The sequence below is a fragment of the Mytilus galloprovincialis genome, chromosome 9 (assembly GCF_965363235.1).
Source record: "Mytilus galloprovincialis chromosome 9, xbMytGall1.hap1.1, whole genome shotgun sequence".
Lineage (NCBI taxonomy): Eukaryota > Metazoa > Mollusca > Bivalvia > Mytilida > Mytilidae > Mytilus > Mytilus galloprovincialis.
The window spans coordinates 31,567,729-31,583,791 of NC_134846.1; the positions used below are offsets into that span (position 1 = coordinate 31,567,729).

The 16,063-nt window shown below is 31.2% G+C and overlaps 1 protein-coding gene across 1 annotated transcript; it reads right to left on the reverse strand.

Annotated features, from left to right (window-relative positions):
• Positions 1-4,081: 4,081 nt before the first annotated feature.
• On the reverse strand, positions 4,082-15,741 carry LOC143044806 (uncharacterized). The gene is made up of 9 exons (XM_076216972.1): positions 15,590-15,741; positions 15,063-15,223; positions 14,576-14,708; positions 13,182-13,310; positions 10,519-10,686; positions 9,298-9,414; positions 6,266-6,394; positions 5,133-5,205; positions 4,082-4,299 (listed from the first exon to the last, which is right to left on the reverse strand). Exons 4-9 carry the CDS (start codon positions 13,306-13,308, stop codon positions 4,137-4,139), a joined length of 777 nt encoding a protein of 258 aa, XP_076073087.1. The 5' UTR covers positions 13,309-13,310; positions 14,576-14,708; positions 15,063-15,223; positions 15,590-15,741; the 3' UTR covers positions 4,082-4,136.
• Positions 15,742-16,063: the final 322 nt, after the last annotated feature.

The following is a 16,063-nucleotide window of genomic DNA, read 5'->3' on the forward strand; positions in this document are numbered from 1 at the left end:
AGAAGGATAGACGGATAGATAGACGGACGGACGGACTGAATGACTGATAGATGGAGGAACGGACGGATGGAAGGAAGGACAGACGGACGGACGGATGTATACAATAATACGTCCTGTCAAAATTGTGACGGGCGTGTAAAAACGCAATGAAATGAAGAAAAAAAAACTCTTAATTAAAGGTCAATAAGTTTTATTAAGATATCGGCCAAGTCGATTTATTTGTATATCTTCTTGACTTCCTACGTCATTTTTGCTATATGACTTTTATATATATGTTTGAAAATAATAGATAGAATTTGACAAAAATAACTTCAAATTCGTCATTTAAGGGCAGTGCAATAACTCCTTTAAGAACTAATGTGAGAATTTTATAGTAATTGGACAAATGTTAGAGCTCAATTGTGTGTTTCAATTTTTTAAGACCACAAAGTTTAACTCTAATTTCAAGTTTAAACATGTTTTTCATAATTCATATAGAAAACGCATATTTGAGAGCTTTAACCTCAATTTGCGTTATAACCTTCATTTCTATCTATTCTGCTGTTAAAAATGTTTGAATGCAAAGTAAAATTTAAATTATTTGTGTTCTATAAGAGTAGGAATTCTAGTGTTTGCTTATTATTTATTTGAATCTGAGACTAATCATATACTAGTAAATAATAAGCCGTTGTCCTGTGAAAGAACTTGTTTCCCAACGACCCGGTCCCAATTTTAAAACTCCTTTTTAACACTGAAGTTAAATTATCAATAATAATGCAATGCGATTATGATTTTTTTTTTATTTGACCAAACCTGGTTATTTATTGTGAAATCTATGACCAAACCGGGTGGTAAACATTGACGAAACCGGCCAGTTCCATTTTGACATGACCCATTTCTTTCGTTCCATACTCAGAAATACAAGTATTGAGATGTTCATAAAAGCAAGTTTTGCATTCTCCGTGTCAGTATCTATCTTCCCGTACCATTCTTTCCGTACAATGTGAACAATTTAACGAGAAATTAAACAATTTCGAGGCAAGGTTCACTCAATTCGTCATTTTGACATGCATTTTTACTTATTTCTCCGTTAATATAGAACGGTTGTAGAAAATATTGCATATCACAATAGAAAATAGTTGTATATGTATATATATTCTTCGATATCATAAAAAAAATAAGAAAATAAGGAGAAACCTAGCTTTCGTCTGTCTATTGATGTTCCGTCATTGTGCCGGATGTTAGATACCATCGAGTCTTAACAAATTTTGCCGGTGTGGTTTAGACACAGTGTTACTGTTTTCTTTAAGTAGTATGCCATTTTTCGCTAATCATTTACTTCTTGCATTTTTTTTGTTTTAGATTGTATGCTAAAAATCATCTGCTCTCCAATCAAATGGGGTGGGATTCACAATTATAGTATTCTAAGTTGAATTACTCCCTAAAACAGCAAGAAGCAACGGAATTTATACACATATTAAATAAAAATCAAAGTATCCGACCCAGCTGCACAGAAATTAAAATCAAATCATGAAAAATTAAGAGAAAAAAATTGAAACAATGGACTAATGAAAGCTTATAACTATAGATAGCTCACTTACGAAACTGTTAATTATGCTTTATACGACTTTAACGAATACGAGAAACTCACTTGTTCCAGCGTTATAATGTTGTTGCATATAACAAAAAAATATACCCCCAAAAAATCGAAATATCATCCGTCATCAATCATCAAGCATCAGACTAACAGTCATTACTAATAAATTGTCGTTTTGGGTTCTAAAATATTATAGATCTTACAAATCATTTATTGTACAAAATTTATATTTGTTGTGTTTTAACGCCACTTTTAAGCTTTTAAGCACTGCATTTACGCCATTTCGTGGCGATCAGTTTTTATTAGTGAAGGAAGCCGGAGTCCTCGGAAAAAAACACCGACCTTCGATAGGAAAACTGACAATCCTAGTCAATTAAGACTGGAGTCGAGTGCACCCGCACGAGCAGGGTTCTTACAAATATTAAGCCAGCATATTAAAGAACATGGTTATTCTGTGTCTTTTACTGTAACAGTTAATTGAGAATTTTGCAATTTCATTGTTGCCTTTTTATTTATTGAAATTAAAGAAAGAGGAATCGGCCAAGTAAAAGAGACAATTGTCTCCACAATTCCCTCTAACATTACTATGGTAAAGTGTTTTCTATACCTAAGAAAATGCCTATACCAAGTCAGGAATATGACTGTTGTCCCTCATTGTTGTCCATTCGTTTAATGTGTTTAAGCATTTGATTTTGCAATTTAGTTAGGGACGTCCCGTTTTGAATTTTCCTCGGAGTTCAGTTTTGTTTTGTGATTTAAATTTTACAAAGCAGAATGTATAAAGTTACATACAATAATACCAGTACAGAAAACAATATATTTCACTCTGATATGATGACGTAAATATACAAAAAAGGAGGGACCTGTCCCATATTTGTTATATTACTAGTATAGGAAATGGTGGATTAGCCCTGGTTATGTAGGTATCATCTAAACCCCTCACTTGTGTAACAGTCGCATAATATCCAATTATATTGACAACAATGTGTGAACAGCAGTCTACATGCTGTTCAAACCTTTATCACAATTAAGACAAACGAAAATGTCAACAAAGAAAAACAAAATAGCATAAAGACAAAGCGCATATTAATTGATGAAAAGTGAAAAGACAAGAATACAAAAAATGACGACAGCATAACATATCAATGGCTGGATACATAAGTCTCGAGCTACGCCTAAAAAATATTATATAAAATTGAATATTTTAAAAACAGTAAAGATAAACAATCAACAAAGACAAACAAATGAACACAATAACATGTAGACGACGATAAAAAAAAACGTCAGTACCTAGAACTGAAATGTAAATCGATATATTTGGATTTTGTCACATTCGTAATAACGTAGTCAGATATCATGAACTACAATCATCTGATATCGCAAAAAGTATGTACTAACAAAATATTCCCGATTCCAAAATATACTGTGAAGATGACCTTAAATGGGAATTTATTTTCTTAAAGTTCAATATAATCTTCCTAAAAAGATAAAGATTATGATTTAAGGAATGAATAAACTTGACAAATAGGATACCATGTTGAATGCATAACTATAGCAACATAAACATTGGATTTTGTTAACTATGCTGTTGAAGTACAATTGGAAAGACTCATAAGTTAACCCTAAAAAGTATTCTGAATTTGGAAATTTCTGAAACTTTTTATTTTGATAAATTGTAAACTTTTGACATATATTTCAGAATATCCTAAATACATGCATATATATAGGTTTTTGTTTTACAAACTGTAAGATGAATTGACTGGACGCACCATGCATTCTGTATGAACAATTTCACTTAAATTACAATGTTTAGCCTTCTATTATTTCTGTACAATTGTAAGAAAATCAAAATCCGGCTTATATGCTTTGATTTTAGGTATGAGCAAATACTTTTTCAGCATATTATAGACGTCCAAGCTTAAAAACTGTAGCAAGCTTGAAAACACAGTGTATATTATAGAGAAAAAATAGTTCAACAACCTCTAAAGTAAAGTAGATCTTCATAAAATCAAACATTTAGTATCTAACTTATACACTACCTGAACACAAGTTGTACCTTTCAAACTGAGGGAGAAGTTTTGCTGAATAATAAGGTAACCCAAATGCTTAATAATGCAAAAATGAATGGTTTGAGTCCAAAACCTGTCACTTTTAGGACTAACTAAATTCTAACAATTTGCTTGCTCACACTCTAGGCTATCTTTTTTATGATTGTAACATTATATTCCATATTTAACTTAATAATTCGCCTTTTCACAATCTAAATGACTCTTGGTAATCTCATTGTTCGTACACCAAAATCAAAATAAAGTTACGTCATTGGTTGCATTTCCATTGTTTATCACGTTGTAAAACAATCACAACGTTTTGATGAACTCTTTTGGAAATATTACCCAGGATGCATTAGATACTGAAACGGCGAATTATAAGTAAGTTTGTCAAATAAGATAAACTTTTGTATCTACATGTATATGTATGACGGAAGTAAAGAATGACAGACGGACGGACAGGGAGGGTTTTTCTTTTAATAAGTATATGCATAAATTTGGTTAACAACTATTTACATGTAACTCGAATCATTTATGACACTGTAATGTACTTCAAATGTTTCACTGCCGTCAAGGTCATCAACAGTAGAATCTGGTTGCTCTGTTGTTCTTTGATTCGATGCAAGTTCAGTAGCATGTTCATAACATCTAACTCGGAATTTTAGATATGCCCTCCTATAGAATTGAAAAAACTGTGTTTATATTAGAAAAAAAAAGAGGTGCAATTGCTCCACCATTGGTTATTTGCACAACTGTAAACACTACGAAGTTATTGAGTTCCCCCTCTGTTTGGTCGATTTTGTATTGATGAACAAAATCAGTGTTCTGTGTTGGAGACTGGTCCAGTGATTGCCTTTTCGGCGTTCTTGTTTTCGTCATATTTTTGTCTGTATTTGTTTTACGATTTTACAAACTGTGTTTAATGATATAGGCTTTTATATACACATGCACTACGTGGTTTTTTTAAATACTTATTTAGCGTATTATAACATGTGTAATGTACTACTTCAACTGTTTTTCCAAAAAAACATATATTGACATCCAAGCCATACCATGTATGATTTTCATTTGTTTTGATAATAATTTAGATATGAAGTATGAATAGTTTATCAGCAGAAGCGGACGGACGACACAAAGATCCGAAACTAGAGCACTAATGAAAAAAGACCCAAGTACTGATCTAAATTGTAAGATTACTTTCAGATTCTTATAAAAAGCTAGTGTCATCTAGTGACAATTTATTCATAAATCATATTCTTCCAGACTAAAAGTACGGCATATGTTTCTTCCCTTAGCTTTTTAGCTTAGTTTTAACATTTCTGGGATAAATATATGCATGTGCAGTTTGCGCATAATTTGTGATGAATGTAATAACTTCTATTGCGTATAGTGTATGTGATTCTTTTTTATTCGATTAGTATAATCAATTACATATTGAATAACCTGGCCTCGTAAATTTTTAGTAGCTATGAAGCAGATATGCGTTTGCGTACAAAAGTTAAACTTACCATAAAACTGCAATCAAAACGAGAAGAAGTCCTCCAAGAAGGAAGATATTTATTATATGAATTTCAGTTAAATCTGAAAAGGAATAATTGTTCGTGTAGGTTTATGACATAATTATTACTTAGGCTAAGGTTGTTTATAAGTATTTAAAGACCACTGCAAACAACAATCTTCCTGGAATTTTACCACGACAACTCACATGCAAATAGGTTTTGAATTTTCATAAGTTACAGGTCCATGAGGCTTATTGTATCATTAAATTAATATTCCCCTTATTCACTATATGTTTCACTAAAAAGTGTGGTCAAGAATGTTCTAGTTCAAAATCACTACAATGTATCTATAAAACATGTGTTTTTTTTTTTAATTCCCTCAGCTTCCTTAGCTTAAAGTCATTATCATCTTTCTACATGCCAATTTTCAATCAATGTTGAAAGTCTTGCAACAAAAAGCGATTGTTTGAAAGACAACTGTTACTGAAAATAACAACTGTATGCCTCAATGTTTTAATGCAAACACATGCATGGACAACCAATTGTTAACTTTCGTTTAACTTCGTAGAGGCAGGTATATCTAAAGTTTACATTAATCACCTTTCTTCATGCGAATTTTTAACCATTCTTAAAGATTTTACACTAAAAGAGACCGTTCAAAATACAACTGCTTCTAAAAATAACCCCGGGTTTTCGGAAATTTTTTAATAATTACAATAAAAAAGATGTGGTATGCTTGCCCATGTGACAACTCTCCACAAGAGAACAAACACTTATAGTTCATCGTTCAGCATTTTACAATGAGCAATTTGAGGACCCGAAATAACACATAAATTCTCAATTTTAAATGCAAATTCATGAACAAATACATTTTAGCTCAAAATGGTGTAAATATATTTCTCGTTCATCAAAATTTTCATTTCTGCAATTTGTTGATTTGTTTAACATGTTCAAGTAAACAATGACATCAATGTAAAATTAAAACTATGCAGTTTGTCTTCTAAATGGGACAACGGGTAAGCAACATTTGGTTCATGAATATTAAGCATGTTCAGCTACCGGAATCAAATTATGATCAGAAATAAGCAGTTATGTCAGAATGCGTTCACCATAGCAAATTTAGAAAAATCAAGTAATCTTACTTTGATGTTCAACAGCGCTATCTGTTTGTGTATAACTGATCATCGATGATGATGTCTTGTCAAAATCATTCTCATAGACTGTTACTGCATATGTATTTTCTTTTGTAGTGGATATTGCTTTAAATATACCTATATAATATAAAAAAAGAAATCTATATCGATACAGTTAGACAATTTAAATAATTATTAAAAATCACGAAAATAATACAATTATCAAATTAATAAAAGAGTCGGGACAAACAGTCACAACAATACCTGCTTTTATTTCTTAAAAATTATGTTCCCATTAAAAACCGCTGAAAAGAAGGGTAACAAATTTCATATTGGTAAGATATTTATGGGTATTGTAGTAAAATATTGATAGGAATTGAACATCATATCAGATAATGATATAAGAATGAACAATATCATTGCAAATGTGAAATTTCTAGTTACCAGTGATTTTATACTAGTTCCTGCAGGATTTAATTTTTTTTTGCAATATTTCAAGCTTAAAAAAAGCAGGCAATGATATTCAGATTACGTTTAAGGTGTAATACCACCAAATCATGGTACGCCACATCCGGTTGTATACGAAAGTAGGTCTAAAAAAATATTCCCTTGAATTTGACAGTTGTAGGTAATTAATCCTACATTTTGTTGCAGTAAAAACATTTCTGTGTCATAAACATATGTCTTGGGTATTTCAAATCACCATTATTTTTTATTTGGGATTTCTATAGAAAATTTCGTAATCTTGAGGTTACATGGTGACATAACCTTGTACACAGATAAAATAAGGAGAGACATTTGATTGGTTAACTTCCAATGATGGTTATTTTCTTATATGCAATGAAATGTTATGTGAAATGTTTTCTATAGTACTGGACAGGATAAAACTTTACTGATGCCAAGTATTTCTTTATTTGAAACAAAGATAAATTCTGCACATCTTTTTGAAAAGTGCAAATTTAACAAAGACTAATAGGGGAAAATCAATGGTGGTATTACATGTACACCTAATATGGGAAGCTGTACATGCACCTTTGGCCTTGTGAGTAGTCTCATGTGTTAAAATTTCTTGCTATTTAAGTGTAATATTACAAAAAATGAAATATTCTGAGTGGATCGAGTCTCCAAAACACATTTTATGAGAAAATTGTCTTGAAATAGGACTCTACCATGAATATTCATTTGATAGTTCTTTTTTTTTTTGAGGGGGGGGGGGGGGGGGCTTTTTTTCCTTATTTCTTATATTCTGCTATGATAGAACATTATCCTAGAAAATACTTAAATAAATATATAGTTCTAAGTACATGAAGTTAATTTTTAATGCTGTAACGACAAATTATTCACTAAAAGAGAAGCCTTTTATGTTGCTGCCTGGAATACGGCGTAAATTTAATTTTTACGTAAGGACTTATTGAAACCTCCTTGGAGACAATGAACTTTTATATGGATTGTTCATTCTGCTAAAATGCTTCAATTACTTATTTCTTATAACATTTCTAACACAAATGAGTGAAAGTTACCCCATTATTTTTATTTATTGGCCTGAAAAGTTGAAATTTGAGGAAATAAGAGGTATAAATAGACCAAAAGAGACCTTACAAAGAAGACAAAGAGGTCCATTAGTGGTATTTATATTCCTAAAATCATCTTGTGTATCATATTTAACTGCTTGTAGGCAGATAAGATAGATATTCGATCATTTATTGGTCCAGACTTTATTCTATCTTGATGCGGCTTGGTTTGGATTTGTCGAAGAAATTTTGCTCGAATCGCTGTAGATGTCGTCTTTCATTATACTAGATTTTTCTCAAACTTTTGAACTGATTATGTCAAAACTTGACAGAAATGATTGAAAGTATAACAAAGGAAAAAAGTTACATTCAGTTTATTGAACAATAATGTCTTCTTTGGGTGTAATACCACCAAATCATGGTACGTCACATCCGGTTGTATACGAAAGTAGGTCTAAAAAAATATTCCCTTGAATTTGACAGTTGTATGTAATTAATCCTACATTTTGTTGCAGTAAAAACATTTCTGTGTCATAAACATATGTCTTGGGTATTTCGAAACACCCTTATTTTTTATTTGGGATTTCTATAGAAAATTGTGTACTCTTGAGGTTACATGGTAACTAAACCTTGTACACATATACAATAAGGGGAGACATTTGATTGGTTAACTTCCAATGATGGTTATTTTCTTATATGCACTGAAATGTTATGTGAAATCTTTTCTATAGTACTGAACACTATAAAACTTTACTGATGCCAAGTATTTCTTTATTTGAAACAAAGATAAATTCTGCACATTTTTTTTAAAAGTGCAAATTTAACAAAGACTAATAGGGGAAAATCAATGGTGGTATTACACCTTAAACCAACCAATGCAAATTCAAAGATCATTGGTGGTTCGGTTCGTCTTTAATCTTAAGTCCAAGTGTCTGGAATCAATTGCGGAATCAATTTTTTTAAAGTTTCACATGTTAATTCAGCCGGTAAAAATACATCAGAAAATAAAATGAAAATTATAGTGGAAATTGTTTTCATTTTTGACAAACAAGCTGTTGAAATAAACGACATTCTAAGCCAAAAACGTTGACAGTAGGATAAGGAAATTCATAAAAATAGGCAGGTACTTGTATATTAAAGATTTATTAATATACAAGTCCAAAGAAACTTCAACAAAAACTGATATACGAATAAAAAATGAACTACACATAGATTTGTCACCGAAGTGCTGACTACACAAGTTTAAAACAAAGGTTCTGAACAATTGTTTTAATTTAAAATGGCAGAAATTATTATTATTATTGTAATTGTTATTTTAATTGTAGTGGAATTTATTATTTGATATTTTGCATTTTTGTTAGGCGGTTAAATTTGTAAAAATTAGTCGAGTAAATTTCTTGTTAATTTTATTTAATCTCTTATGTATTTTTACATGCAGAGAAGTACAGACACTTTGCGCTTAACTAACTAAGATTTTGAAAAATCAAATAACTAGAAAAATCGTACTGAAATGAGTAATTTATATTTTACCATCTGTATTTTCCATTGTGCAGAGTGCGTCGTCATAATAATCAGAACAATACACTATCTTAATTAAGACTGTTTCTTCATGACGAATTGCTACCAAACATCTTATACTCCCGTCATCTAGCAGGATAAATTAAGAGAGAATGATTAACATAATTGCATGGGTCAGTATCTTATTTCATATGAATAAAGAAAATATGACGATTACTTCGAGAATACAGTAAACCGACAACACAACAATTTATTGACGACTTTATTTCCGATTGGATTTCACATAAAATAGCATTGGCACTAAGGAGACATAATTTGCAACAATGACAGAAAGTACATTTGAATAGAATTACAATACAGACAGATATGTGACCTAGTTATACCTATATTTTATATAATCAAAAGTCAGTACCATTGGCAATGTTCACTTAATGTTAACGCAAAGCAATTCAAATTGAAAAGGACAGTACATGTTGATGTAGTGATATTTCAATCAAAATGTAATAAAATATGTTATATTAATCATTGAGTAGGCATTAGTCATGTTACGCTGAACGACATTTTTCTACATCAAGGAAATAATAAATAAAAATGACTACGCGCTTAAATTTACAGCCCTTGGATGGTGTAAACTTCCCAAAACAACGTGTATGGTGTAATTGTGTATGGCATATGGTGCAATGGTGTAAGGTGTATGGTGCTATGGTGTATGGTGTAAGGGGAATGGCGAAATGATGTGAGGAATGGTGTGATTGTGTAACGTGCGATCGGGAATGGTGTGAATGATAGTCTACGACCTTTCATTGGTTGCAAACGAATTTTTTGTTATCTCAATGGTTATTTCATTTTTTCGGATTGTAAGCATAAACATAATAAAAATCTTAATATTTAAAAGTTAATTGCATTATGGGTAATTTCGGATCGTGTAGATAGAATGGGAAATGGTGTATGGTGTAAAGTGTAAGGTGTATGGGGCAAAGGTGTAACGTGTATGGTGTAATGGTACAAGGTGTATGGTGTAATGGGGTATGGTGTATGGTGTAATGGTGTATGGTGTTAATGGGAAGTTTACACCATCCAAGGACTGTAAACAAAAATAATATTCAAATGATTTCTATTTTATAAGGCTATGAGAAATCCTTGAAAACTAATACAAGTATATAATAATGTATGAGCATGCAGATCAAAATAAATTTAATCCCGGCAGTCTGATTATAATTTAAAGTAAATTACAGTAAACGACTTCATCCGACTTCTGTATTAACTGCATATTCCTAAAATAGTTGAGCCATATTCCTTTGGGAAAGCTATCAGTTTGGTTTGGACTGAACTGAATCAAGGTAGTGGCATGTGCAAAACATTCGTGTGTAGATTCATACCAACTGCTATTTGTTCCATTATCTACAATATCAAAATGCATATTTGAAACACAGAAATTGGTACAACATTTACAAAGATCGAATAATAAACCTGTGTGTAACATATCCCTATAGAACCAGATTTGACAACGAGTAGATTGAATTAGACGCACGATAGACATCAACTAGACAGCATCACAATCAAAGGAACTAATAAGTGCTCGACATAAAATCTTTAACCATAGACATGTCTATTCACTATATGGGCAACAGATCATGGACACCATCTAGAACATAATTGAATAAATAAATGTTACTGAGATTATCAAGGATCTGCTCCAAAAATGTCAACAAGACAATACATTATAACTCATATTTGGTCTTTTTAACTTTTTTGGATGTCAAGCGTCACTGATGAGTTTTTTGTAGACGAAACGCGCGTCTGGCGTCTATACAAAATTTAGTCCTGGTTTCTATGATGAGTTTATTTATGAAAACGACAAACACTGAATAGGTTAAATACTGGACTTATCTGGTTCGACGTTTTATAATACACTGTGTGTAGCGTGAAATTGTTGACAATACAGCATATATTTTAACAGTCAAATATTAACCACTTATGTAATGAAAAATCGTCAAGGGGAGTGCTTATGAGTTAGTGAAGAACATACAAATAAAACATGTAAAACAATTTATCAACACAAAATACATTTATTTCAAGGAATGTGTCATGACGATCTTAAATGGTGTCTGAGAGATTTTAAATTTCTTTATTATGGTATGATTGAAGGCTACTTATATAATTAGGGTAAAATTCAAACTGTGTCTTAACATTTAAGAAAAACAGCTAACTGCATATTTTTAATAATAACGTTGTGTTAATCATTCGTGAGATTCTTTCTGCTATAACTCATATACTATTTTGGAATACTAAACTTTTAGGTTTTCGAGTTTACCTTATTAATGTTATTCCAACACCACGCATCGTGTGTACTGAAATCAATTGTTTTTATTTATTTATTTTCAACTTTTTTAATGTTCTATATCTTTTAATGTTTTTTTAGGGTTTTCTTTTGTTTCTTTTGTGTTTCAATTTACTTTGTTCATACATACTTTACTTAGAGGTTAGTACTAATTCTTTAGTATCTTTATTTTATGTTTTTTCCTGTGCGTATACTCACAGCAGATACAGAATAGTTATCAAAAGTACCAGGATTATAATTTTATAAGCCAGACTCGCGTTTCGTCTACATAAGACTCATCAGTGACGCTCAGATCAAAATACAGTAGTAGTTAAAAAGCCAAACAAATACAAATTGAAGAGCATTGAGGACCCAAAATTCCCAAAAGTTGTGCCAAATACGGCTAAGGTAATCTACTCCTGGGGTAAGAAAATCCTTAGTTTTTCGAAAAATTCAAAAGTTTTGTAAACAGAAAATTTATAAAAATGACCATATAATTGATATTCATGTCAACACCGAAGTGCTTACTACTGGGCTGGTGATACCCTCGGGGACGAAACGTCCATCAGCAGTGTCATCGACCCAGTGGTGTAAATAGTTATCAAAAGTACCAGGATTATAATTTTATACGCCAGACGCGCGTTTCGTCTACATAAGACTCATCAGTGACGCTAAGATCAAAATAGTTAAAAAGCCAGACAAATACAAAGTTGAAGAGCATTGAGGACCCAAAATTCCCAAAAGTTGTGCCAAATACGGCTAAGGTAATCTACTCCTGGGGTAAGAAAATCCTTAGTTTTTCGAAAAATTCAAAAGTTTTGTAAACAGAAAATTTATAAAAATGACCATATAATTGATATTCATGTCAACACCGAAGTGCTGACTACTGGACTGGTGATACCCTCGGGGACGAAACGTCCACCAGCAGTGGCATCGACCCAGTGGTGTAAATAGTTATCAAAGTACCAGGATTATAATTTTATACACCAGACGTGCGTTTCGTCTACATAAGACACATCAGTGACGCTCAGATCAAAATAGTTAAAAAGCCAAACAAATACAAAGTTGAAGAGCATTGAGGACCCAAAATTCCCAAAAGTTGGGCCAAATACGGCTAAGGTAATCTACTCTTGGGGTAAGAAAATCCTCAGTTTTTCGAAAAATTCAAAAGTTTTGTAAACAAAAAATTTATAAAAATGACCATATAATTGATATTCATGTCAACACCGAAGTGCTGACTACTGGGCTGGTGAACAAGGTCCATTCGATATCTAGTGTTAAATGCAAGAAATGATAGTTATAAATTGCTTTCTTCAAATACCTTCAAAAATAAATTCCTAAGAGATATTTCAAAATATCAATAAGAATATTTGAAATTTGGTATGAATGCAAATGTAACTAGCTACACAATGACGAAATGATGAAGGTTTATCTAAATATATACCTAATATCATTCATCACTTTATACTTGTATCGATATACGTCACAATATGCAGATTTATCTTTTGTTATGTTGAGATTTATTTTAATCACTGCAGTAATACATCTAGATCAACCTGATTCTAAAAATACTCACGACTTGCAGTATTACACACAAACTTCATCCTATCTTTGCAGCTGCGAATCGGTTGTTCACTGGAAGAATAGCATTGATGACCAGTTGGAACAGTTGTTCTTGAGTCAAATGTATTAGGGTTTGTCATGCCTAATTAAAATATAAGAATAAGTGATACTTAAATTAGATATGACAAGTGATAAAGAAATAGTCTATGAAACAAACGGTTAGAATGAGATTTGAGGAATAGACTTGGATTTTTTTCAAAATTTTTGATTTCTTCACCAGGAAACTGCGGCTGTATTTGGCAAAACCGTTCGGAAAAGTTGAAATTAATGCTATTCGTCCTAGTTTTGCCTTCTAACTTTGTTTAATAGAACGTCATTGATAAGTCTTTTGTACAAGAAACATGCCTATAACTATGTATCATTCGGTAATCATCACCACTATTTGACCTGTTTCTGTATTGTTTTTTATCCAATTTTTGTGCAATTTTCACATTTCTTGATCGGTGTGAGAAAAATATTTCTCCTCACTAGTGAACAATCTGTTCTCGGCAAATGATTGGTCGAAGTTTGTTTTTTTTTTTTTTTTGATTTTCCTATTGTGACGTCATGGGAAAAGGCGACCATGCACGATGACGTCACATAAAAAGTACTTGACTTTCTTCAAATCTTTGAAAAGGAAGGATAAAAATCATTAGAGAAACAGATTCCACCACTATAACTCGTGTATTACGATATTTCTCCACTCTCAACAGTTAAATTTCAATTATTTAAAAAGCTCGGCAAGCCTCGCGCTTTAAATATTAAAAATAAACTGTTTCGAGTGAAGAAATATCGTAACACACATGTTGCTGTTGTGGAATCTATATTTCTAAATGATGAAAATTTATTACTGTGAGTGAAGATATTTTTTGTGTGTAAGCGGTATTGTGATGATCTGGGGTTTTTTTTCTTACACAATTTCTGTTGAAAATAGGAATGATAAAAATATCGAGAACGTTTCGAAACTTTTTCAGGTAAATAATTTCGCAAATGTAATTCTATTTTCACAATATACGTTTTTATAACAACGTAGTTTAACTCTGAAGTTGACAAAAGAACTTTATTGACATGCCAAAAACGTCTATATATAGCTAGTCATCATAACTGGTTATCTTTAAACTCTAGAGTCAACTGATATTAAATTTAGTTTTGGCTCTGTATTTCAGTTGTTTTATTCACGTTCGAATTATCTTTAATATTTTTTAGAATAAAGCACTGTCGTAATGTATTGAAAGCAGAAATATTGCAGATACGCTGCAAGTATAAAAATAAAACAATAGGATAATTAAATAAGAGATGTACCAAATATCATCTAGGTACCCTGACAATTGTGAAAAGAATTCAAAGAAATTATACAATGTAACCTACTATCGTGCAATCTAAACAGGGGCAGACCACTTCCAGATGTGCAAAATATATCTGTTCCCTCACAAGCTCCAATACAAGTTGTTGTAGGCTGCCATGATACATAAAATTGGTTTAAACACTGACAGATGTTTCTCTGAAATGATCTATTTTTAAAAACATCTTTGTATCTACATTAACTTCCAAGGGGAACGAATTAATAAATAATGCTGTTTCTGTCAATATAGTAATGATCTTTTCTCAAATGTCCTTGTTTGTATTGTTTTCAGTTTTTGGATTGATGTAAAATCAATAAAAATCTTTTCTTTCAATCTCTAAATAATTTGTCTTTTGAAGAATATTAATCCATATTACCGGGAGGATTCTAATGATAACGAAGAAGACACATAATTGATATTTTTAAATAAAAAACTATAGATTTTATTCTAATTATGACAACATGCATTTCAATATTAGATTTGTTACACACTATTTTAAATTATATACTCACAACATAAATAAAATATTGGTATATAGGTCGATTTGTACAAGCAATGAGACATTCAAAAATATGTTTTACATTGTATGGATACTTGCTCCCTGGAAACAATCTTTGCAAACTTTTTTGAATGTCTGATATATTTTTGGAGTTTAAACTTTTTGGCACACAACCTACAAAATTAATTTAAAAAATGAGTTACTGATATAAATCTATGCTGTTATACCTTGGATCTATATTTCACCATTTGGTTTTATTTATCTTGGAATGTATCTAGCTCTGACTTAGTCTTTATAAAAAAAAATGTATTAGAGGTTTTATATCTTATATGGCAATGCCGGTACCGCGTGTTACAAACATTCACAAAGATGTGTGGTACACATTTCAAAAAAAGAGTTAGAGGATATAACAAATACAAAAAGATATATACAACAACATGAACAACGAATTAAGAAAACATTGCGAACTGAAAAGTAAAAGAAATGTATTACATGATCACAACCCACAAATTGTATGCTATTCAAAACACTGTATCATACCTAAAAAATATCCCCAGTCTGACAGTAGTACAGTTGTTTGTATCCAAGCAGCATGTCCTTTTTGTAGTGAAGTTTTCTTGTTATTTACATCGTGTAATGTTGAAAGTTGGCATTTTTGGTTTGCATCATGCCAGTTGGATACTTTGTGATCTTGAAAAGGAGTATACATAGAAATTTAAAAAATTATTCAACATTGTCGTTATTTCATCATTGTCGTTATTTCAACAACAAAAGTTCTTTAGATTTAAGTTAGTCAGAAAGAATTGGATGTATTTATTATGTGAACAAGTCTAAATCATACAGTGATCATGGTTCCATCCTTTTAATAATAGGAGGTTAAAATATTGTCAGTTTAAAACATAAATACATTCTTTGTATATTAATCTTATCTGTATAAACAACGAACTAGTTAATATAAGTAAATTAAAAAAAAAAAAACATTTTGTTGCTTCACAGTTATTTGCATTTACGGTA